Here is a 25,956-nt window from a genome sequence, read left to right as displayed (position 1 = left end):
AGCAAACTTCATCTGTCTTATTCTCCAGTCTCTAGCACATTGGAGGCCTTAAATAAACATTTAATGAATGAGTAAGTAGTAGAGTAACTGAAGAAATAAACAGAAGGAATTGTATTGGGTCACAGACAACAGCTAGGATTTGGGTAAGCAAGAATTTCAGGCAACTAATAAATGGCAGTGCTTAGATCCAAAGCCAGGTCTGTCTGGGCCCTGAGGGGAGTTTATAATACTCTCTAGTGATAGTCTGAATTATTCTTCCCAACTATGCACTGCCTCCCTCTAATAGGCTTATAGGTCCTTGCCCTTTGCCATATGACTTTGCAGGACCTCCCACTAGGAAGGCAGAGTATACTGACCAACCCCATGGACTTTGGGCTTTGCTCTGGCAATGCAGATGGAGGACATTGCACTGTGCCATTGTTGAGCTGAGATTTTAAGACGTATGATAAGTTTTCACCAACTCTTTTACACTTCCACCTTCTACCATAATAAGAGCACAACCCAAATGACTGTTGCTCCCTGAGCCTAGATTTGGAAATAATGACATACAGAGCAGGATGGAACCTGACTTGAAGCCTGGAGTCCAGCCTAGTCCAGCAGCTAAGCCACAGCCAACCTGCAGACCTGTGAGTGTGAAATAAATGTTTATGATTGTAAGCCAAGGAGATGTTGGGATTGTGTAATATGCAATATTGTCACAGCAGAAACCTAACTAATATGCCTCTTCAACGACAGGGTTGTAACTTATCTCTTTTGGCTCCCAGCACCTCTCTGGGTACACAGTGGGTGCTCAATCAATACCACTGAATTAAACCCAATAAATGACATTCCTTGGGTACCTGGTGAAATGGACAAAACTGTCAAAGTGGCTTCTAAAGCAAAGACTTCTAAAATGAATGAATCTAATGCTGAGTGACTAAACGGAAACTTTGAGAAAGCAGGCTTTTTTTAGTCAGTGCTGAGAGCGTCTTGTGGTAATATAAGTATAAGCAGATGCTTCAGAGACACCTAATCTAACCTCTGTCAGATAAATTAATTAAGCATGCAAGATGCAGAATCTCTTTTGCTGGATGACCTCAAAAAAACGGGCAAGATTTTGAATCAAATGAGCTGAATGACTTGTCTCTTATTAGCTAGTGTTTTTTTTTTTTTTTTTGTGAGGAAGATCAGCCCTGAGCTAACATCTGCCAATCCTCCTCTTTTTGCTGAGGAATACTGGCCCTGGGCTAACATCCGTGCCCATCTTCCTCCACTTTATATGGGACACCACCACAGCATGGCCTGACAAGCGGTGCGTTGGTGCACACCTGGAATCCAAACCCGGGCCGCCAGCAGCGGAGTGCGTGCACTTAACCACCTAGCCACAGGGCCGGCCCCCATCTAGTGGTTTTTAAAGTAAGTGATGCAACTCAAAAATAAGAAGCAGCTAGAGTAAAAAGCTAAACATTTAGCCAGGTCTTTCTTCTGCACACTTACATTCAACTTAATTTCATAAACTTGTACTAAGTAACTATCAAGTGACTCTAGTAATAAAGGAAAAATAACATTCTACATCTGAGCCACCATAGATCCCTTTGGGACAAGACAGGATATAAAAATGTACATACCCAAGATTGCTTAACTTAAACTCATATAATGCTTTGCAACTTACGAAACATTCTTTTCATACATTCTTCATTTCATTTTCACAATAATATATAAGATTTTGTTTTGTTTTTTACTCCCCATCTCTGAGATGAGGAAACAAGAGGCTCAGCCCCATGGCCTGATAGTAAATGACAGATGTCTGACTCTCTTTCACCAATACCTTAGAGCCTCATTTCCCAAGACTTAAACACTGAAAGATATAGGAGAAAACCTCTGACGTTCTCAAACACCATCAACGTACCACTCCGGGGAATATTTTCTGGAGCCGGTCTGCTGCAGCCAGGGCCTTGGGCTTACCACTTGCTAGGCAATCTTCGAATTCGTAGAGAGGCTGCCTCACAGGATTGGAGTACGAGATCTTGGCATTGTCTACAAATGTGATGTGTCTGACGCCCCAACCCTGCATGGAAAGAGGAGATCATGGTGTGTCTCTGATGAACATTTCACAGGGTATCTCCTTTGAAATCCCTAAAAGGAGTTTTTCTTTGGAGCAGGTTGGGATATTTAGAAATTAAATTGTGCAAATTCAGTTTTTAATAAACAGAGTGTCAACTTCCTTTGAAAGACAAAATAACTATATACCCAGTGCCTGGTTTCCTGCTGTAATGAGACTAAGAAATGTCAGAGTACATCTGACTGATGATTCATTATTTTTGACAGTGGCACCAGAGAAAGATTTGAAAATTAGTCCCATAAGAACAGTCTATGTTGCTGTCTTCAAGGGATTAGCAACAGCCCCCAAATGTCCTTGCTTTCCCTTAATGAATAATTAAGTATAAATAACAGCTCATCTTAAAACTCACTTAAAGCCTGAAATAACTCCTCAGAAAAATGACTTACAGGTTATTTCCCACTGTATAATACTGTAGAAGATTTTTTACTACCTCTCCAAGAGGCAAAAGCTTTATTAATATTCTGGAACATAGAGGATGATTCTGTAATCTCAGAAATAGGTTTCATGATTTCATATATTTCAATTACATCTCCTATAAAGGCGTATAGAAACACACAATTTCAAAGTTAGGTGGGATCTCTAAAATCCTTGGTCCAATTACTTTGTTTTGAAGATATGAAAACTGAATCCCAGAAAAGATAAGTGAGATAAGATTCACTTAAGGTCACAGACCTGGTTAACGGTGGGGAGAAAATGAGATCCAAAGTTGCAACCAAAAGAAGATGCCTACTTTTTAGGGGATAATGTGGGGTGTGTATATTTCAGCAGATCATAAACAAGCAGTGATCTAAGAGGAGCTCTGCCATGACTGGTTACAAAGCTAAGATTCTGCTCTCTCTTTTATTTCAATATCCTTCCATTAGGGACTTTGAAACTCAATTAGACCGATGATTTCAGGAGGACAGTCAACAGGAACCCAAGATCCGTTTTCAGGGTTGAAAACGACAGGCCAGAATCCATCCTTTCAAAAGCATAGTTTAGATTGGCTGGGTTTTTTTTGTGAGGAAGATCAGCCCTGAGCTAACATCCATGCCTATCCTCCTCTTTGCTGAGAAAGACCGGCCCTGAGCTAACATCCATGCCCATCTTCCTCCACTTTATGTGGGACGCTGCCACAGCATGGCCTGACAAGCGGTGCATCGGTGCGTGCCCGGGATCCGAACCTAGGCCGCCAGCAGCGGAGCGCACACACTTAACCACTAGGCCACGGGCCCGGCCCTGGCTGTTTGTTTTGAAGCTCACTGGTAACTTTTTGGTCTACTCACCCAGTTTTTTTTTTTAAAGATTTTATTTATTTATTTATTTTCCTCCAAAGCCCCAGTAGATAGTTGTATGTCATAGCTGCACATCCTTCTAGTTGCTGTATGTGGGACGCGGCCTCAGCATGGCCGGAGAAGCGGTGCGTCGGTGCACACCCGGGATCTGAACCCGGGCCAACAGCAGCAGAGCACACACACTTAACCGCTAAGCCACGGGGCCGGCCCTACTCACCCAGTTTTATAAGTGACTTTCACCAGCTAAGTAATCTACCATGGAGTGGGAACAAAGGTATGGAAAATCCAAAAGTCACTTGTTCTTGGTTTGAGGATATTTCTTTCTGAAGTGTTTTTACATTCCTTAAAGTAATGCTGAGTGGATAGCAAGGAAGGCAGTCTGGGAACATGCTGGACAGTGGGAAGAAGACCAGATAAATTACAAATACGCCATAGGTTAGTCACAGGCAGGTGGACTTTGACACTTAACTTTTGGCTTCCTGGAATGCTACACAGTTTAAATGGCTAATCTGCAAAGATTAAAGAAAATTACAATACTCAAAGCTGGTGAGGATGTGGTGGTGAAAAAACTATTTTACTGGTTGAGAATGTCAACTGGTGTAATTTTTCTGGAAAGGAATTTGGCAATATGTTTCTAGAATTTTCTTAAATGTTCATATCCTTTGAGCTACTTCCAGCAATCTATCCTAAGGAAACACTTCCAGCAATCTATCCTAGGGAATAATCTGAAATATCGACAAAAATGCAATCACAAAGATGTTCTCTGCAACATAATTTATACTTGTAAAAAATTGGAAATAATGTTAACACTTAACATTAGGGGAATGTCTCAGTAAATTATGTTTCATCATATAAGAAGGCATATTCTACAGCCATTAAAAAGGCTTTATAGGCATCCTTTTTAATGACGAGAAAGTGTTTACAGCATTAATTGATAAAAGGGACATTTTTATATATCAAATGAGACTTAAAAATATACATTAAGGGCCGGCCCCATGGTGTAACAGTTAAGTGTGCGCGCTCTGCTGCTGGCGGCCCGGGTTCAGATCCCAGTCGTGCACTGATGCACCGCTTGTCAGGCCATGCTGTGGTGGCGTCCCATATAAAGTAGAGGAAGATGGGCAAGGATGTTAGCCCAGGGCCAGTCTTCCTCAGCAAAAAGAGGAGGATTGGCATCGGATATTAGCTCAGAGCTGATCTTCCTCACACACACACACAAAATATATATATATATATATATATATATACACACACACACACATTAAACACTGAAAGGAAATAAGTGAAAAAGTAGGAAAATGGGTGTCTTTTTTCCTGCTTTATAACTTTTACACTTTACAAATCTTCTACAACAGGTCTACACTGACTCTATAATTTTTTGTGTGTGTTTGTAAGGAAGATTAGCCCTGAGGTAACATCCATTGCTAATCCTCCTCTTTTTGCTGAGGAAGATTGGCCCCCGGCTAACATCCGTGCCCATCCTCCTCTACTTTATATGGGACTCTGCCACAATATGGCTTGATAAGCGGTGCGTCTGTCCGTGCCCAGGATCCAAACCCTCAAACCCCAGGCCGCTGAAGCAGAGCGCGCGAACCTAACCGCTACGCCACCAGGCCAGCCCCCTGACTTTATAATTTTTAAGCTATGTTAAGAAAACCTAAGCACCTAATTCCAGAAGCTAGAAAAAAGAACAATAAATTCCACAAAATTTCTTCCAAAAGAAGAAATTAATGAAGATAAAAGTAGATATGAATGAATTTGAAAGCAAAATGAAAAAAAAATTATAGAACTAATAAATAAATCAAACATTCAGTTCTCTGCAAAGAGTGATAAAATAGGCCTCTCTGGCAAGTTTGAATAAGAGAAAAAAGGATAAAACATACTATACAACATTAGGAATGAGGAAAGATTAAAAAGAAGATAAAGATAAGATTTAAAAGATAAGAGAATATCATATGTATTTTATGTCAATTAATTTTTAAATTTAGATGAAATGGATTATTTTCTAGGAAAACAACATGACTAAACTGATTCAAAAGTGGTATAAAACCTAAAAAGGTCAATCAACATAGGACCATTTGTAAAAGTTTCCAAAGATTCCTTGCTCCCACCACCAAGAAAATTCCAAAAGGCACCAAGCCCAGTGGGATTTATAACTGAATTTTACAAAATTATCAAGGAACAGATAAGTTATATACTTAAAATATCCTAGAATATAGAAAAGGGCAGAAAGTTTTATTTTATAAAGCTAGCATAACTCAGCTATAAGATATAAAGAGACACTACAAAGAAAAACATTACTATAGACCGACTTGACTTATGAATACAGATGTAAAAATTAGAAATAAAAGATTACCAGTTGAATCCCATAGTATACGAGAAGAATAACAAACATGAACAAATAGGGTTTTTTCTAGCAGTGCTCAACATTAGAATACTTTGATTATCTTGATAGATATATTTCTTAAGGCTCAACAATCATTTCTGATATAAACTCACAGTAAGTGAGAAATAGAAATCAGCTTCCTTAACTTCTAAAAGAGCATTTAGCAGAAACCAATATCACTTATCAAAATTAAAGGTAAAACAAGAAGTTTCTCATTAAAGTCAGTAATAAAATGAGGACACCAACACTCACTGCTATTCCTCAACATTACTACGGAGTCCTAGCCAATCCTATAAGATAAGGAAAAGAAATAGAGATATAAATGTTGGTGAGGAATACTTATCAACCTACAAAATTCAAAAGTATCAAATGAAAAACTATTATAACTAAGAGACCTTAGAAAGACGGCCAGATAGAAGATAAACATTCAAAACTCACTATCTTTCCTATATCCCAGTAATAGTCAACAGGAAAATTTAGTGAGAGAAAATATTTTCAAAAGAAAAAAATCATTAAATACGTAAAAATAAACTAAATAAGACACATACAAGACCTATATAAAGAAAATACTACTGAAAGACAAAGGTGATCTAAATAACGTTAAGAGCTATATAATGCTTCTGGAACTAAGGATCAATATTATAAAGATATTAATCCCAGTTTATCTATAAATCCATTGTCATTTGAATTAAAACTGAGTAGGAATGCAGGAATGAACAACTGAAACAATGGAACAAAATAGAGAATCCATAGAGACGCAGGTACATAGGGGATTTAGTATTTGATATAGGTAGAAAAACGATGATTTGTATTATTGAATAAATGTCATTAAAACAAATGACTTCCCACTTTGTGGAAAAGAACTTAGATCTTTACTTCTCATCATATAACAAAAATAAATCCACGCTGATAAGGATCTAAACATAAAATCAAGAGTTCTATAAACCATAAGGAAAATACTGACATATTTAATAACATAAAATTTTAAAAACTTCTATATGGTTAAAGATACCGTAAGTAATTGAGAAAAATATTTGTATTGTATTATAGAAAAAAGGTTAATATCCATAAAAAAATAACTCTAAGTCAATAAAAGAAACATAACAAAGGACATGAATAGAAGAAATAAAATTCACAAGAGAGACACATTCACTAATTAAAGAAATGCAAATTAAAAAGCTCTGTTTCTGACGTGTTTCTAGGAGTACAGACTACTACATGTTTTTGGAAGGTAATTTAGTTTGGGGAAAAAATATCTGTCTATAAAAGACTGTACATTCTCTCTAACATAGTAATTCTGCTTCTAAGGCTTTTTTCCTAAAGAAATAATCCCATGGATATGTAAAGATATAACATTGTTCATTTCAACAGCATCTCTAAAGAAAAATATGTTGAAATTGATTAAATAAATTGAGGACATAGTTATACAACAAAAACTACATATACAGAAAATGGATTACATAGAAAGAGAGTCACAATTATTTTTCTATTAAGTTAAAAATAAAAACCTATTATAGACGGTATGCTATGATCCAATTTTTGTAAATATAAATAAACAAATAACAGCAAAGATAACAGATGTCTCTCCGTATTTGTAGATGCCTAGGAAAACTTCAGGGAAAGATGCTGCCTACTAATCTACGGAGTCTGCTTAATTCTGGGAAGTGGGACTTGGGATGGGAGTGGAGGGAGATTTTCTGTTTCTACCTAACAAAAGCATGTATTCCTTTTATAATTAAAAGGATACTGAGAAAAGAGAAAAGGAAGGGAGAGAAGAAGGGAAGAAGGGAAGAGGGAGAGAGGAGAGGGGGAATCTGGGAGGTGGAAGCATGCAGGTATAGTAAAATAAGAAGAGAAGCCACAGCTTCAAAGGAACATTCGCTCCCCACAAACTCACCATTAATGTCCGAGCTACATTACAACCCAAGGTACCGGCTCCAAGCAGCAGACACTTGACAGACACAACCTTGTCTAAGTCCAAAGTGGGGACCAATCTCCAACACATCAATTTGAGATTTAGATCCACTGATGACTCTGCTAACCTAGAAAATAAGAGAACTATTATTTATTAATTCAGTCAGTCACTCATTTATGCCTCATTCTTGTCCTTTTTAGATATAAAGTGGCTGTATGAGAAAACAAGAAACAAATACTAAGGAAATTGAGATCAAAGGGAAAATAAGATGGAGCTTGAGGGTAAATGGGGAGAAGAAAGGTTACCATACAGAACGCATGCCACTGTAGTCCTCTGTAATTGCTAGTGATAGGCCACAAATTTGATACTGAGCTCTTAGCAGCCAAGGTGAAAAGGGAAGGATGACCAGCTATAGGAGTCCAGGAACAAAAACACATCAGCTGCTTAAGAGGAAAGTTTTCCTAATACTGAAAACAGAGAAATTTCTTCCATGGCCCCTCAATAAAGGGTGCACTTAGATCCTCCCTTAAACACAATACTGGTTTCTGTGAAATATTTCTTATAATGTCCTTCAGTGTAGGCTAACAGGACAAAATTAAAGGGCAACGAATAAAGGACTAAAAGGTGCAGGTATACAGGTCTGCGAGTCTGAGCTTGAAGCAAGACAAAAATTTAGAATGTCTAGAAGAACAGATGAACTGTGTGCCCTTCAGGACAGCCATCATTAATATTAATTCTCACAACCGAACTTAAATTAAGAGTTAGGCAGCAAAGAGTGGAATAACACTGGTTTTCAATGTGAACGCCACCCCTGCACTGTGTTGGGCAAAGCAGTTGGCCTGACAGAACCTCGTGTGTGTCCTGGTTACAAAAAGCCCCCCTGGAGAAAACAGCTTCCACAATATACCTTTTAGGGTCCATACATTCACTGAGGTTCACCATCCTCGGTCCCATGCCTCCTTTCTGGTTCTTTTCCCATCCGACTGCTTTAGGACAATCTTAAGGCAAATAAAACAATAAGTTCAATGAAAGAGAGAATAATAAAAACAAATAAGTCAGGCAGCAAGCTTGCTTTTAAAAGGTTGACATTCACAATGCACGCACTGGTGAACTGCTAGTTCACTTCTATCTCAAAGAGGTTCATGGGTTCTGCCCCATCTTCCTCAGCCACTAGGAATCCTGTTAGCGACCAGCCGACCCAAGCACAGTCTTCCTGCAGAGGGGCTTCTGAAACAGCTCTCAACTCTGGCCTGAGTTGCCTCAACTTCTGCAGTTACTGGAAGTGGCTCAAAAAAAGATGATCATATTTGGGGTAGGTATAACCCTGCGGAGGCTCTCTACCTGAGGAAGATGAGGCAGTGTGACCCTTCAGCACACCTGCTGACATTCCCATCGGGATGTGAACCTCTACGTTCAGTACATCCCTTCTGTTCCTCATCCTTGCCATGCCTCTCTGCTCAGCCTCTCAACTCCGTCACTGTGCACCTACTGTGTGCAGATCAGTCCACAGGGACTGTCCCTCTGCTAAGCTGCCCTCTCCTTCAAGCTCACCCTCATCCACTCAGGCGTTCTCCTTCTCTGACTTAGCTCGTCTCTGCCGACCTCTTTTAACATCTGCTACGGGAGCCTCTGTAACTCCAAATCCAGCAGTCCTCAACGTGTGCCCTACGCCAAGCTCTGAGAGGATAAAGATCCCATGGCTAAGGAAGGCTTGGGAAACGCTTCTAGACCCATATCTATGTTCTATACCCACACCTACCACCACCCAAACGTGGCGATTCCCGTTGCACGTGAGGGAGGTCAAAGCTCTGAGAAGCCTGCAGTAATGAACCACTTTATTTGATTGGTTGTGTGTTTCCCAAACTGACCTGGCTGTCCCTATCTCCCTCCCTCATCCCGTAACACCAATTCAAATCTCACGGCACACATTTAGGAATATGCTGCTCTAGTCTATCGTTGCAAAATCCTCTTAAAAACCTCAATTGCTTTGTAGAATACTCCTGCTACCTCTTCACCTCACCAGGGAAACCTGGCCTTGTAAATCCTGCTCATGAGAGCCACCCACTCTCTTATACTCCCCACACTTCAGGACCTCGTTTACTCTTCCTTTCTCACTGAATCCCTGAAATTCACAAGAAAGCCTCAACTCCTTAGCAGAGATTTCACCCAGCCACAGCCTGCCCTTCCAGCATCCCCTCCAATGTCTGCTTAAGTAACAGTCTCTGAAGGAACAGAAACGCCCTGACTTAAGATTAAGATGTGCAAGACTACTGGGAGGAATTTTACATTTGTTTCTAATTGTACACTGGTGATCTTTGGCCATTCTCCTACTTTTAGATTTCTATCAACACCTCTATTTTCCTTTACTTGGGGACTTTTTAGCTTTTGACCTTTGTCTTTTAAAATAGTATTGCTCAACATAATTATGGGACCTAGAAGGTGTAGAAATTCCTTTACACAATCTTTTCTTTCTGGGATAGGATGACCAATGGGGAATCATGGGGCCAATTATCCTCTAAAGCTACTTGGGCCCCAATTTGGCTGGGGGCATCATTCACCTCAGGAAGCAAGAAAACAAATGGCCCCTCTCATTTTAACTCAGGCACTCTGGTGTGGTCCTATTTTTAATGTTAGAAAAATTAAAACTGACATAATAGATTTGAGTTCTTAAAGAGGTTAAGACTTCAAAATTCTTTTTCTGGGGAAAAAAGAGTTCAGACCTATTACTAATTAATATTTTGTTTGATTTCCTTGCTATTCTTACTTATTCTTACTTGCTTATTCTTCAAATAAAAAATGCTTCTCTAATATATAGCACAGAAACTTGACAAGAACTTCAGAACCAGTCTAGTACTGTAATTAAAAACTCCAGTCTATGCTTTCTCCTGTTACAGATAAGAAATCCTAAGACAAAAACAAAATATCATTTCAAATTAAAACATCTCAAACATTTTGTGTACTCAAAATGTTACAGCCATTTCTAAGAAAATTAGATATAATTTAAACTTACTACTAATAAAAAAAATACTATGTATGACAATAATATTTAATCTGTTAAATCTGCCTCCATATAAGCTACATCCATAAGACAGACCCTAAATTAATAAAATATTTTTAGGGAAAAATGAGGTCCTGTTTTCCCACAGTTGGGTAACCAGGAAGAGCATGTCAGGACAGAAATTAAAATGAGGGATCTCCCACTCCTGCAGCGTCTGCTGCCTCCTTCAGCCGGATGCTGGAATACTCTTTGTAGCAGCAATGGAGAGTGGGCCTGGCTGCACCATGAGGAGCAAAAGAAGATAAAGGATATCTAAAGTTATACTTCTTATAGCACTGCCATTGCAACTACAGGATGTCTTTGAAATACTAAAAAGTACTACCACACTAATACTTTCAGTTCACATTAGGTTACAGAATAACTCTTCATAAAGATTTATTTACTATAAAGTTTTATTTACAGCTAAGAGGGAAAACATTAATTTAAATGGAAAAAAAAAGAAAAGAAAATCTGATTTTCCTAAATTAAATAATCTACACTCAATATCAAGCATAAAGAAGATGTGTTGAAGGCATTATTGGACTATAGAAAACCTCTTTTTCAAATGGAAATGTACAGCATTTCCTGGTTTGCCAGCTTCACCAAGCATACCATTGGTAGCGTATCATTGGTAGCAGGGAATAAGAGTACTTCAGTGACTTTATCATAAAAATGGAAAGAAAACTACCTCCTCCATAGGGTGGTTGCCAGGATTAAGTGAGCAACGTATGGAGGGTAACTGGTAGACTACCAGGCATCGACCAGGCACACATTACTTGTTAGTTAACTCTCACCTCATTCCCCTAGAACCATCTTCAAGTTGTAGCTTAATAAAACAAAGGTATAGTATTTAAGTTACATCACGTGGAAGCTATTTTAGAATGTGCCAGAAGAGGGTGCTAAATCAAATGGAAATATCTAAAGACAGCACACAGGGAACAGATTCCTATGGCTCTCAACCGAGAAGTTATAGCTTTTCCTTTGCCTGACCAAGCAGTCCTCTGTCAATCTTTCTAAGAAGTCTAAGATATTTATCAGTGCTGTGGCAAAGAGTCACTGATAAAATGTCATCAGAGCCAAAGCTGAACCGTTTCGATTTCTATACTCTAGAAATGACATCTCAGAAGAGATTTTAACACCCCACCACACACACACTTTAAGGCACATGACCCATGGATTAAAGAAAGCAATGTGCCTTGGAACAATGCAGACGTTGTGAGGAGCAAATTAAATGATGTATGCGGAAGGACTCTGGAAAGCATGTAAGTGACAGAGATCTGAGGGATCATTTTGGAAAGAGTGCTGGGCTCTGGGTGAAACAGGAAATTAACATAAATTAGCATTTATTAAGCACCTATAATATGCCAGACATTGTGTTCTGTCTTTTACACCGGACACAGATTCCTCATAAGGGATACTCTATAAGGTGGGTATTATTATCTTTATTTTACTCACACTTGAGTATGTATTCTGTTTCTGTGATAGGTGTATAAATATATAAATAAATGTATGTACATATATTCATACATACACATATATACACACACACACATATATATCCTTATATATAAAATGTGTGTGAGCCCCAGTTTCCTCATCTATAAAACGGGGATAACAGCTGATGTCTACTGCACAGGATCAAATGTGGAAGGGGAAATGGGACTTTTGCTGGCTGGTCTACTGTACAGAAAATGGATCACACATAACTTTATGAAACAAATAAACATCTAAGCCCATTAATACTTCATTCTTCCTTTAAGAAGGGTCAGAAATAAAGATGTTGTGTTAATCAAAAACAAAAACTAGGGGGAAAAAAATCCACAAGATTGAAAAAACTGCCTGGAGGAAATTTCCTGAGGACAATCTTCGCCTTTGTTCCTGACTGAATAGCAGAGCCCCCTGTTCAAGGGAAGTGTTCGGTTGGCAAAGAGGTAGGAGTTATACTTTTCTCTCCCTTCTGTTCCCATTGTGAAGGGATGAAAGGAAAGTTAAACCTGATTTGGTTTCTGATAAATGATAATTATATGCATTCTCAAAGACTGGCAAGTTACCTGGGCTAAATGCCATTTCTGGAAGCTTCACTTCGAAGATGATGCTGTGGGCGACGTCTCTCACCCCCTGCATGGTGCGGTCCCGGAAGCAGAGGACTTCAACAGACTGAAAACGGCTACTCCTGTTGTCAGGCCCCGGATTTTTATTTATTGATTGATTATTATTTTTAAGAAAGGAAAAGAAAGGGCTCACATAAGAGCTTCAGCAAATCCAGTTGGAGAGAATTCAATTCATTGTAATCATGCCTCCCTGACACCCTCAGGGGGTGGCCTTAACCTCTGAGAGATTTGAATACATCCAAGTATGCTTCCTTTGAGTAAGTGTTTAGAGGCTGAAGGCTGAATTGGCTGTGCTGTCTTTTTAGGTGAATTTTATATAACAATCACAATGCACATATGTAATTCTGACAAACAAATCTTAAATACAGAGAAAGAAAAAAGCTCAGAAGACATTAAAAAGAACCTCTAAGGCACACACGGGTTCTTCTGGTCCCCCTTCTCCCCATCTGAATTTACATTCTATGCAACAGCACCTCAGTCAGTAGTTAGGAAGCCCATTTGCCTGATACAGACACACCACCTGGGTAAGTAAGTATAATCATTCTCCCTCTAGGGACAATCTATAATTTAGCTAGCTTCATCTTTTTTTTTTAAATAAACATTTTTATTTAAGTAAAGCAGATACAAAGACAAGTACACACATCCTAAATATAAAGGAGCCTGTCTCAGGCGTTCTCCTAGTCATTAACCACCCTCTTCAAAAGTAACTACCACTCTCAGTCCATATATGGGTTTTGCCTGTTTTGACCTTTACATAGATGGAATCACAGACTATGTATTCTTTTAGGTCCAGCTTATTTCATTCAACATTATGTTTTTTAAATTCATCCATGTTGATACATGTATCGGTAGTTCATTCAGATTCTCTACAACATCACATTCCATTGCAATGAATACAGCACAATTTATTACCCATTTCTTTGTCGAAGGACATCTGGGTTATTCCCAGTGTTCGGTATTAAGAATGATGCTGCTATAAACATTCTTGTATGTGTGTTTTTGCTTGTATCTGAGTACGCATGTCTGTGCATTCTACCTGAGTGAAACCACTGAGCTACAGATAATTTTAACTTTGCTAGATACTGACAAACAGTTTTCCATCAGCGTTTGAGAGTTCCAATTGCTCCACATCTTCGACCACACTTGGTATTGTCATTTTTTTGAGTCATTCTGGTGGGTATGTAGCAGTGTCTCATTAGTGTATCTCATCACTGTATCTCATCTCTATTAATGAGTAGTATCTCATAATATTTTATGTCCTTGATGTCTAATGATGTTGCATATATTTTCAAATGTATATTGGCCTTTTAGACACCCTCTGTTTTAATTATTTTAGGGTTAGGAAAAAAGGAGGCTAGTAGCAACAGGACAATCCTATCTGAAAGCGACCCAGACAGCTGAAGGGAGGGCTGGAGAATTCCAGGGTTGGGACTCCTGGCTCCTTGCCCTGCCGTACTCTCAAATACCTTTAGTACAGTCTGGTAAGTCCGGAGCTCCATAACGGACCTGCTTAAGGGCTCACTATTGATGGCAATTGGATTGACTAATTTACTGATTTATTATCTGGTTTCTATGCCAAAAATGCATTTGGGAAAACAGAGATACAGATATAGGCAAACAGTTTCAAAAACATAAAGACAAAGGCAAACAGACAGATAGACAGACAGACACACACACATGTAAATACCATCTGTGGGCTGCTAGGACCAAAAAATTCCTCAAAGGCCATCCAGGGTACTGGGCTAAGTTACAGGGATCATACACACCGACTGTTATCTGTGAACAGAGAAGACTTTCTGAGTGAGTCAAGCATCATGTCACCTTCACAATACACACGTCGATAACACTTCCACTTCCCTCTTTATGCCATTTTGCAAAAGCATTAACAAGTAGACACCTGGTGAAGGCTAGAGGGAAGAGAAGAAAGCAAAAGGATCTCACACACCAGATGACAGAACTCCTTGATGGCAGGAGCTGTCAAATTCTCTGCACTCCCTGCACCTTGCATTGGGTGGAGAGTAGGAACTAGATACATTTAGAAGAAAGAAAGATTGCAAGGATAATAGGGAGGGAGGGAGGACAGTCAACTGTCTAGGCTCACATAGAGAAAATCCTCTCCTAAAGAGACAATCTGTGAAAACTGCTAATTTTTATATAATGAGAAAAATCAAAGAAGGGCCACTACCATCGTAAGTCTATAGTCAGATCAAATTAAAAAGCCAAATGCCCTTGATATTGCTAACTTATATTTCCTCCAACCTCTTCCCCTCCAACTCCCTCAACCCTGGCCTCCATCTGGAAAACTCAACTTCAAATATCATTTCTTCAGTTAAGACTTCCCTTGGTGGAAGCAGTCATTCTGTCCTCTCTACTTCCAGAGCTCTTTACATATTATACATAACATTTTTTACTTTTTCTGTCTCCTTTCTCTCAAAATGAGTACCCAACACCTAGATCTTGATTTTTATTTATTTATTTTTTTGTGAGGAAGATCAGCCCTGAGCTAACATCTGATGCCAATCCTTTTTTTTTTTTTTTCTGAGGAAGACTGGCCCTGAGCTAACATCCGTGCCCATCTTCCTCTACATTATATGGGACGCCGCCACAGCATGGCTTGACAAGCAGTGCGTCGGTGCGTGCCCGGGATCCGAACCAGCGAACCCCAGGCCGCCGCAGCAGAGCATGCTCACTTAACCGCTTGCGCCATCGGGCCGGCCTCTAGATCTTGATTTTTAAATACCATTCTCCAGCAAAAGGAAGAAGAAGTCCGTGGACACATGCCTCATTCTAGGGGTGAGGCAGGGAAAATACAAGATGAACCTGGAGCATCTTGTATACCTGAAAGTAAGGAAGTGCTCAATAAACAAAAAGATGAGGGCATGTCAAGGGGACACCAGAGCCAACTGAAAGAGCCCCCAATAGCCAAGCCTGGCCAATTTGAGCAACAAAACAAATAATACGGTATTGGATCATAACCCATAGTATAAAATAAATATGAGTCCACATTGACATAAATAAATGATGAGATAAATAAATAAATGAAAGTAAAGGAACAAGTCTTCCTTACAGAAGATTTCCAAACAATAAATGTAGATACTGCCCCCTCCAGGAGTGGAGCTTAATCCTTCTCCTCTTTGAGAATGGGCTGGACTTAGTGACTTGAGTCTAAAATAAAAATAATAACTTTACAGTTAAGAAACCTGGCAAATACTACCTTAACCAAGTGATTAAGTTTAACATTACCAGGGACGCCATCAGGTACTGCTGATGTCATGTGATGACAAGGGCACTTCACCTTAGAGGAATTCTTTCCAAAAACCCATAACCCCAGTCTAATCATAAGAAAACATCAGACAGGGCCGGCCCCGTGGCTTAGCGGTTAAGTGCGGCGCTCTGCTGCTGGCGGCCCTGGTTCGGATCCCGGGCGCGCACCGACACACCGCTTCTCCGGCCATGCTGAGGCCGCGTCCCACATACAGCAACTAGAAGGACGTGCAGCTATGACATACAATTATCTACTGGGGCTTTGGGGGAAAAATAAATAAATAAATAGAATTATTAAAAAAAAAAAGAAAAGAAAACATCAGACAAACTCAAATTAAGGGGCATGCTACCAAAATAACTGACTAGCACACCTCAAAACTGTCAAGGTCATCAAAAACAAGGAAAGTCTAAGAAACTGTTATAGATCAGAGGAGACAAAGGAGACATGACAACAAACTGCAATATAGTCTCCTGGACTGGATCTTGGAAGAGAAGGAGGATGCTATTGGAAAATTGGGAAATCACAATAAAGTCTAGAGTTTAGTTAACAGTAAGGTAACTAATATTGGTTTCTCAGTTTTGACAAATGTACCATGGTAATGTAAGGTGATAGCATTAGAGAAAACTGAAACTGGGTGAGAGTATATGGGAACTCTCTGCAACTTTTCTGTAAATCTAAAATTATTCCAAAATAAAAAGTTTATTTTAAAAAAGAAGACAATGAGCATCTAGAGAGCAGGGAGTATCTTTTTCATCTCTCCATGATCAGTTCATAGATACCTAGCAGATACTTAGTGAATGCTTGTTGAATGATGAAAAGATGGATGGATAGATGGAGCGGTGGCTGGATGGACAGATGAAAGGAGGGAGGGAGGGAAGACGGCTGGCAGAGAACCATGAGTTAACCCACAGATTTCCTTTGTAGATGTAGCTATGGGTTAAATAAAAACATGACAGATATATTTTTGGTTACTCTAGATCCAGTTAGTTCTGTAAGGATGGGATCAGCCCAAATACTTCCATTTATTTACCACAATGCTCAGTATTAGTGTCAGCCACAAAGAAGGAGCTTAACTAACATTCAGATGGAAAGGAAAGGAAAGGGATCATGCTGTAAATACTGTTTTATATCTGTTATTCTGTTGTGAACTCTCTTCCATGCCAATAAATGTCATTCTAAAACCATTGTCAGTAGTGGCTGAATAGCATTCCGTTGTATTGATGTACCACAGCTTTTTTCTATTTCCCAATGAAGGACATTAAGTAGTCTTCCTCTGTGCTCAATAAATGTCTGAAAATGAATTTTATTCTTGTCTTATCAATATTGCATTATTTCAAAGATATTCTTTAAAAACGTTTGTTGCCTCCTCTGCTATATGAAATTTCTTATTCCTAAGACTGAAGGTTTATGTCTGGCTGCATATTCAGGTCTTAAATGCAAACAGATTCATATTTAATTTAACACACACAGATTCATATGTATGATCATCCTTTCAGGAAATACAGGATACCTTTATTTGAGATTTCCTTTTCCACCGGGAGATAAGATATCAGCATCTAGGGAGGTTTTAAAAATAGAGCTTGCAGGGGGCCGGCCCAGTGGCATAGCAGTTAAGTCCATGAGCTCTGCTTTACAGCCCGGGGTTTGCGGGTTCAGATCCTGGGCACGGATCTACGTACCGTTCATCAAGCCATGCTATGGCGCCATCTCATATACAAAAAATAGAGGAAGATGGGCACAGATGTTAGCTCAGGGCTAATCCTCCTCAGCAAAAAGAGGAAGACTGGCAACGGATGTTAGCTCAGGGCCCGATCTTCCCCACCAAAAAAATAGAACTTGCAGAGACTGCTCTGAGTACTGTCCCTTACTAAATGAGTTGCCTAGGGCAAATTAGTCAACTCCTCCAGGACTCATTTTTTTTTTATCTGAATCATGGGGAAAATAATAGTTCCTACTTCATAGAGTTGTAGTAAGGATTAAATGAGACGGTACTGAACATGAAAAGCCTGCGCGTGCATCGTGCTACTAACATCGTTATTAGTGACTCTGAATCCCCAGGGGTGAGCCTAGCCATCGGTATCTGTATCAAGTGCCTGAGTAACTCTGATGCAGCTGGTCCAGTCCACAGACTTGAATTTGGGAACCATTAGAAAAGGCAGTCTTATAGACAAAAGGAAAAAAAGTCTGTGGGGCTATTTCTCATTACCTTGAAAACTCTGGATTGGCTCTATGTCTTCCCATGCTTGGCAAAGTGTGGTCCATGCGCCAGCAGCATCAGCATCACCTGGGAGCCTGTCAGAAATGCAGAATCTCAGGCTCCATCCCAGCCCTGCTGAATCTGAATCTGCGTTTTAACAAGGACCCAGGTGATTCCCATGCTCACTGCAGTTTGAGGGGCACTGCTTGAATTGCAGGTGGGAATCACCTGGGGAGCTTTCAAGGCCCCTGCTGCCTGGGTCCCACCTCCAGAAGTTCTGATTTCATGAGTCTGGGGTGCGGCTGGAGCTTTAGTTGTTTGAAAAGCTCCCCAGGTGAGTCTAATGTGCAGCCAGCCTGCCAAGTCGAGAAAGGCTGCGAGTCTGCCGCAGACCACCTGCATCAGAATTGCCTGGGAAGCTCTTTGAATTCACACCACCCCCGACCTGATCCCAGACTTCCCTAAGCACCAATACCTGCATGTTCAGTGACTTCCCCATGTGATTCTCATGTACTTTATCATTTTCTGCGCTAGCTGCCTAGAGCCTAAGAAGGAGAAAACAAGTGCTTGCTTAAAATAGGGCTCATTGAACCTTGTATTTTTCCTTATGGTAACTGTGATTACTTGTTAAACCTCTACATTTTCTCGATTCAAAGGCACCACAGATTAGAAAATGCACTTTCAAATTGGACAGAAAAAAAGGGGAACTATCACCACATTAAATATACACAATAATTGTAAGAAATTCTTGACTTTAGAAAAATTAAAATATGAAGAAAAAAGCATTTTAGAATGGACAAAATACAGGATGCATTTCATATCTGTTTCTCTTGCTAGTCCATAAGCTCTGTGAGGCCTCAGCAAATATTTGTTGAATAAATGACAGAATTGGTCAATTTCTCCAGGCCCCAATATATGGAACGCTCCTCCCACCCCAACCTCCACGTTGGGTAGGGATCCTGGGAGGCAGCTGGAGGGGGAAAGGTTGACCTCGGATCAACTGAGACATGAAGTTTACATACAAAACCGTGATGCGGCACCTCGGCTAGCTCCTTTTCGTCCCCTCGCTCCTTTCTCAACACGATAGGTTCTCCATTCACTGCCATTCTAACACTGGGATTCTCCTGGGTGAGAACGTGAGAGTATCGTCTAAAAGAGCATTTCCTATGGGAAGCAAGAGAGCTCTGAGAATGAGGTCTCCAGCCTGGGGCGCCCTCTGAATGAAGACGTTGTCTTCCTGGAGTTCTTCTGGTCCAGCTGGCACTGCTACCACCTGGGACATCTTTTTATTTTGTTCCCTCTATCAACCGTGACAAGACAGTATCTGCTAGACAGACTACATATATTAAGTAATCATCATTTTAACTTCACATTTTAAAAAATTCATCAAAGGCATTTACAATTCTGTCATCCAACAAGAGAAGGGGAGAAGGGAGAAATTGGCATCCTACTTCTGTAACATTTGAAACAGGTTAGAAGAAGAGAATGGCCTGAAGCAGTGAGCAAAGCACTGGCTGGAGCATCAGCAGGCAAGCGTTCTAATCTCGCAGCTAACTTATAGCAAGACACTGGGGAAGTTCTTTCCAACCCGTAAAATGAAGGGGTTGAATCATTTCATCTCAAAGGATTCCTTCTAGCTGCAGAAGTATAGAACTTTACAGATCATTAAAGAGAAAAAAAATCCTATATAGGTTACAAAACAACACAGACTATATTAAGGCTCAATCCTCCAGGTTGTCTAAAGGCTATCCAATTTTCATTTAGGAAGAACCTAGACAGTATCAATCCAGAAAATGCCATTCATATAGAGACGCTGAGTTTCAATTTTCAAGCGTGACTCCATAAACCTGGGCTCTTGTCAAATGTCCTGAGTTACTTACTCTCACGTGCCCTTCAGCAATTTACTTAATCTCCCTGTCTATGCCTTGTTTTCTCATCTATAGGATAACTCTTACCTGCACTCAGCACAGAGACTGGGAACAAGGCAAGCACTCAACAGATGGTAACTCTAAAAACAACATAAATAAACTCTATTGTAGTAACTTCACTGACCTCTTTGTTCAGTTAAATCTATCACCATTACATAGTTATCTATGTTCAGTTTCAAGGTTATCTTTTCTTAACTGGCAGCGAAAAGAAGGGGATAAGTTCTAGTTTATCAGATATTCTCTGGTTCTAGGTTTTATCATCTACAAATGTAGAGGTGGGACTAAGTGATATTTAAATTATATAAATTAGAATGTTATATTAGATACCACAAGTGGATGCCTAATTTCAAAGAATGAGCATATTTCTGACACTTATAAATAAAGGAAGGTAATAAGAAAAAGAATAAATCTTTTTTTGAGCAGAAAAGACCAGGAATAAGTTTCTTAGAGCAACCTGACCTAAGATGAGCTATAGAGCAGGAATGAACTACTAAAGAGAAATCCATCGCTTACACATAAAGGTAGGTCAGCTTGAAAATGCTTTAAAGTAACTCTCCTTCCCACACGAGGCATGCTTGAGCATAAAAAGCAAGCATCCGGACAGGAAAATGACAGAATCGATTTGACGCTAGGCTGAACATCATTTAATATTCCTTTGATCATTCAAAAGTGAGTCCAAAATCTTTAAGTGCTTTAGGAACCAAATCAGGAACCTCAATCATTGGAGAAATTAGTTGACACAATGCTAGGTAAGCCAGTTTAGCTACTTGGATAAACAAATTTTTTAAATGCCCGTCAGAAACAATCATTGGCTAGGAGTTCTGGGTTCTAAACTGGCTTTGCCACAAATTCATTGTGTGAACTTGGGCAAAGCACTTCCTTTTATAATACGAATCATCAGAAAGAAGCAAAATGTAATTCCGAAAAACCCTTTGTTTAGAAGCTTTATGAAATAAGCGCTCCTTTCTTCTTGGCTAAGAGCCCACAATTCACTGAAGTGGTTCAGTCATAATCTGGCTACAGTCCACCTAGCAATTTGCTGAAAACGTACAACACGAGAAAGAGGGCAAAATTGTCAACTTGAGTGTCTTCAGCTGGAGAAATTTCCACACTGATCCCATTAAACACGCTTATCTGACAAATGGCTATTACCCAAACATTTGATATAACAGGAAATGCACAAAGGAGATTAATGTTTTAAAGGTATAGGAAAAGCATTCAAATATCTAATGCACGGTGATGTCACAGATGGCTGCCAAGATGCAGAGATCACTAAGAGAAGGAAGAGCCCCGCAAATGCATACCAATAGCTGCTCCTTTGCTGTTGCTCTTGTCCAAAGATTTTAAAGCCCTAGAATTAAAGGCTAATGTTGTCGAAATTACAAAACATTTCCCAAACATTCAATCTTCAGTAAGTGCTCTAAAGAAAGTAGAAGACTCAGCAAGCTTTCCCAAAAGATTGGCAATGGGACAGCGATGTGGGCTGTTTTTAATGTAATCACAGGAACTATTTGTTGTAGCAGTGCAGTGGCACCGGGACAGATAAGTGGAATCAACATTTCACTAAGGAAAATCAGAACTTAAGGCCCATTTTCAACTGACCAAATGTGTAGAGATATATAACGTCCACTGCTGGTAAGGGTGTACTGTTGGCAGGAGGGAAGACTGACACCGTTTGGGTGCAATAGTTATTATAAGCAGTGGTGTGCTACTGGCTCCAACAAGCTTGGGAGAGCCAATTGTTCTCTCTCTTCCCAACTCCACATCATATTACTTCACATTGGTAGCTTGAAACTGGCCATGGTGGGAGTACCGACACAACAGAAATAAGCAAACACTAGAAAATCAGGGGTCCCCCATCCCTGAGAGCCAGTTGTTAAACTTTTACCAGCACACCACTTAAGATTATAAACCATAAACTGTTTGAACTCCATAACCCAGTAATTCTACATCTAGAAATCTTTTCTAAGGAAATATTTCAAATTCCAGAGGGTTAGAGGGAAGGAGGGGACGGGAGGGAGAAAGAAGAGGAATTTCACCGACAAAGAAGCTCCTAACAGTGAATCATAAGAAACATAAATGTCAAAAATTTGATAAAATATATTATCATACATATCTATTAAAAAGGATGATGTAGAGTGTCATATTATTATGCTAAAATAAAACAGAATATAGTACAATCTTAGTCTCTAAAAAATGCAGAAAAAAAAGACTAGAAGGATACATACAAAATGCTTACTTCAGAAAAATCCAAAAACTTAAAATAATAGTTGAAGAGCTTTGTGAGATTTTAAAAACAGAAAGATGTATCTGGAAATAAAAATAATGAATGGGACCACATCTAGCACAGTTCATTTATCTGCCAGTATGCTCAAAAAGGGCACACAGCATTGTCCAAATTACCGGTGAGGAGCTATTTGTGAGTCCCGAATCACTTAGCAGGTCACAACTCACATTTTTTAAAAAGATAAAACAGAATAAGATAGAAATAGAGTGCATAGCACCTATTAAAGTATTATTTTGTGCAAGTTTTGTTTCAGTTATACATGTATGTGTATATGCATCTAAAGGCACACTTAAATATAATCCCTGAGTCGTAACATAACAGGTATTTTTAACTACAAGTAACAGTCAAAGAAGTCTGGCAGTCAGTAATCACCTTAACAACCATCAGTCACCCAAGCAATGAAAGAAAACCAATCAAAGATGCACTTGCTATTGAGCTTTAAAGAAAGCACGATTAGTGAACTGGTAAAATTTTCCTGGATGTTCTGGGAGCTTCTGAACTGATAATCCTGCAAATCCCAGGAGGGGCTTCTCCTGCAGGAAGACCACTGCTAATTTCTTCAGGTTTTTTGAAAAACAAAAAGGCAAGAAAGTTTGCCATTTTTTGGTAAAGTCAGCTGCGTGACTCAGGGCCTCAAAATTCCATTTTTATAGACTAGCTGGAGACTGAGGTTAGTCCAAAGAAAAGAATTTTCCTTTGAAAATGAAAACTGACAAACATTTTAAGAAAATACAGCAGGAAAAATTATAACATGTGAATATAACTTAATGAAGCTTGTTTATAACCACCATCTCTTAATTCTCACAACCACCTATGAGGAAGAGAGTGTTATTACTGTACACTGTATATGAGGAGGAAAGGGAGACTCAGAGGGCTCGGCTCATGAGTTGCAGTTGGGACCCAAGGCTAGGCCTTCCTACTCTATCACAACACGCTGTGAGCCAGGGAGAAAAAAGTGGATGATTCTTTTTCTATTATGGGGAGCATTCTGACTGTAGGAGGTAAGACAATTCACACGTGAAGAGGCTTCCATTCCCTAACCTCATTTCCATTCTCATCCATAAAATGGGCGCACTACTACTCACTTTGCAGGATGTTGTAAGGATTACTGATAGCACGTGCAAGCGACCAGTTCTGTGCAGGGCACAGAGTCATAACTTAGAACGTGGTAGCCACAGCTGCTGCTGGCTAAGTAGACAGTGTGCCCTCTTCAACGGCAGGTACCCACTCCCTCGCAGCCAGCCAAGGCTCTCGACGTGAGTGAGCAGTACCCTAGATGCAAAGGTTCCACTCCGGCTTGGAACAGAGATGGGCCATACCCCTCCTGATGTCAGCAATCCCACAGGCTCCCCCTCAGGCAGGCTAACTCCTGTACTTCCCTTCATCTTCCTCTGATCCAGGGACCCAAATAGGATCCATGAATGGGTTTTCAGTGTTCTGTGGATCCCCTAACATTAGAACCCAGTGTAGATGTGTATTTTTCTGGGGTGAGGATTCATTGCTTCCACCAAATTCTCAAAAAGGTTATGCATTTATACCACCACCTCTGCCCCAAAGTAAGAACTACTGCTCTAAATTACCCATTGTAGGTCATATGTTTTTGTTGTTAGTGCCTGGAGTCAATTGACTCCTAGTGACCCTGTGTACAGCAGAGCAGAACGCTGTCAGGTCTTTTTGTGCCATCCTTTCACCTTCCGGCGCTATCTCAGACAACGCTCTGCTGCTATTCACAGGGTTTTCAAAGCCAACTTTTTCGGAAGTGGGTGGCCAGGTCCTTCTTCCTAGGCTGTATTAGTCTGGAAGCTCCACTGAAACCTGTCAACCAGGAGTGACCCTGCCGGTATTTGAAATACTGATGGCATAGCTTTCAGCATCACAGCATTATGCAGCCGCTATAGTATGACAACCAATAGACAGGTGGCATGGTTCTCTGAATGGGAAACGAACTCAGACCATGGTGGTGAGAGCACTGAATCTTAACCACTAGACCATCAAGGCTGGCTTGCAGATCATATACCTCCCTATATTCCATCTCCCATCAGACCACTAAGCACACCTGTCACTCATGCTATACATAAACTTTAGGTGCAAAGACAACTTGAGAAAGCCTTTATAAACTACATGGCCTTAATCAGACAGCAGAATACTCAAATTAAAGAGAATAGAATGGGGCCGGCCCCGTGGCTTAGTGGTTAAGTGTGCGTGCTCCGCTACTGGTGGCCCGGGTTCGGATCCCGGGCACGCACCGATGCACCGCTTCTCCGGCCATGCTGAGGCTGCGTCCCACATACAGCAACTAGAAGGATGTGCAACTATGACATACAACTATCTACTGGGGCTTTGGGGAAAAAAAAGGAGGAGGATTGGCAATAGATGTTAGCTCAGAGCCGGTCTTCCTCAGCAAAAAGAGGAGGATTAGCATGGATGTTAGCTCAGGGCTGATCTTCCTCACAAAAAAAAAAAAAAAAAAAGAGAGAGAGACTAGAATGACTATAATGAGCCATACCAAGAGTGACCTGTTACTTACTGAAGGCCTACCGTGTGTTGGGCACTGACTTAGGTGCTTCACATATGTGAGTTCCAATCCTCACGACACCTCATGCATTCATCCCTCCATTGTATTCTACACACCAGGCACAATACTACAGCGTGCAGATGCAAAGGTGGGAAATCAAAGATAGGGTACCCGCCCTCCTGGAGCTTACATTTACATGGGAGAAAATGACATTAATCAAAGATCATCCAAGAAAATGTACAACTACAACTGTGCTAAATATTACAAAGAAGAGCTACACAGGCTATAAGAGCCCATTACAAGCGGAATAAACCTTTTTACAAAGGTCAGGGAGGGTTTCCTTGAGGAATCATGATTAAGTTTAAACATAAAGAAAGAGTAAGCACTTCACTGGGCAAAGGAGAGGGATGGAGGTAGGGGAAGAGGCAGAAGAGAAAGGAGAAAGGTGTTCCAGGCAAAAGGCAGATGCAAAACCCCTGCGGCAGGCGGGCACCTACACCTCTGAGGTGTGGCGGGTGCAAGGTGACAGGGAACATGGAATGACTTGGGGCTGGATCTGCACAGGGGCCAGGCCATGTAGAGTCTTCTTTGTCATATTAAGGAATTCGGTTATTATTCTTAGAGCACAGGGAAGAAGACATTACTGGGCTTTATTTTGAGAGTGACATGATCAGGTTTGCTTTTCTAAAGATTGCTTCAGATGATATGGGGATAGACTGGAGGGAAGCCAGAGTAGATTGCTGTATCACAGAAAAGCAGACAAAACACAATGGTAGCTTAGACTGGGGTGGTGGCGGAAGACATGCAGAGGCGGCAGACTGAGAGAAGGTTAGGACACAAAATCCACAGGCTATTCGGGTGGTAAAACAGAGAGAGATGTTTAGTAGGCTGTCCAGATTTCTGGCTCTCGTGACTGGATGGATGGCGGTATCACTGCAGG

At 40.2% G+C, this 25,956-nt stretch overlaps 1 protein-coding gene across 11 annotated transcripts in view; it reads right to left on the bottom strand.

The window, feature by feature from the left end:
- ATG7 (autophagy related 7) overlaps window positions 1–25,956 on the bottom strand; it is a 253,951-nt gene that overhangs the window by 190,505 nt on the left and 37,490 nt on the right. For all 11 annotated transcript variants that reach the window (XR_015552307.1, XR_015552308.1, XM_087431500.1 and 8 more), the window contains exons 8-12: window positions 14,512–14,600; window positions 12,765–12,886; window positions 8,584–8,674; window positions 7,659–7,803; window positions 1,889–2,047 (exon numbers count right to left, since the gene is read on the bottom strand). Coding sequence is in view for 9 of the 11 variants with exons in the window: in XM_087431500.1 (XP_087287626.1) it covers window positions 1,889–2,047; window positions 7,659–7,803; window positions 8,584–8,674; window positions 12,765–12,886; window positions 14,512–14,600 (606 nt within the window). In the remaining 2 variants the exon portion in view is untranslated. The remainder of the gene's footprint in view (window positions 1–1,888; window positions 2,048–7,658; window positions 7,804–8,583; window positions 8,675–12,764; window positions 12,887–14,511; window positions 14,601–25,956) is intronic.

Source organism: Ceratotherium simum, chromosome 5 (genome assembly GCF_057802395.1).
Source record: "Ceratotherium simum simum isolate JZ-2026a chromosome 5, ASM5780239v1, whole genome shotgun sequence".
Lineage (NCBI taxonomy): Eukaryota > Metazoa > Chordata > Mammalia > Perissodactyla > Rhinocerotidae > Ceratotherium > Ceratotherium simum.
This window is presented reverse-complemented; position numbering and strand designations above follow the sequence as displayed.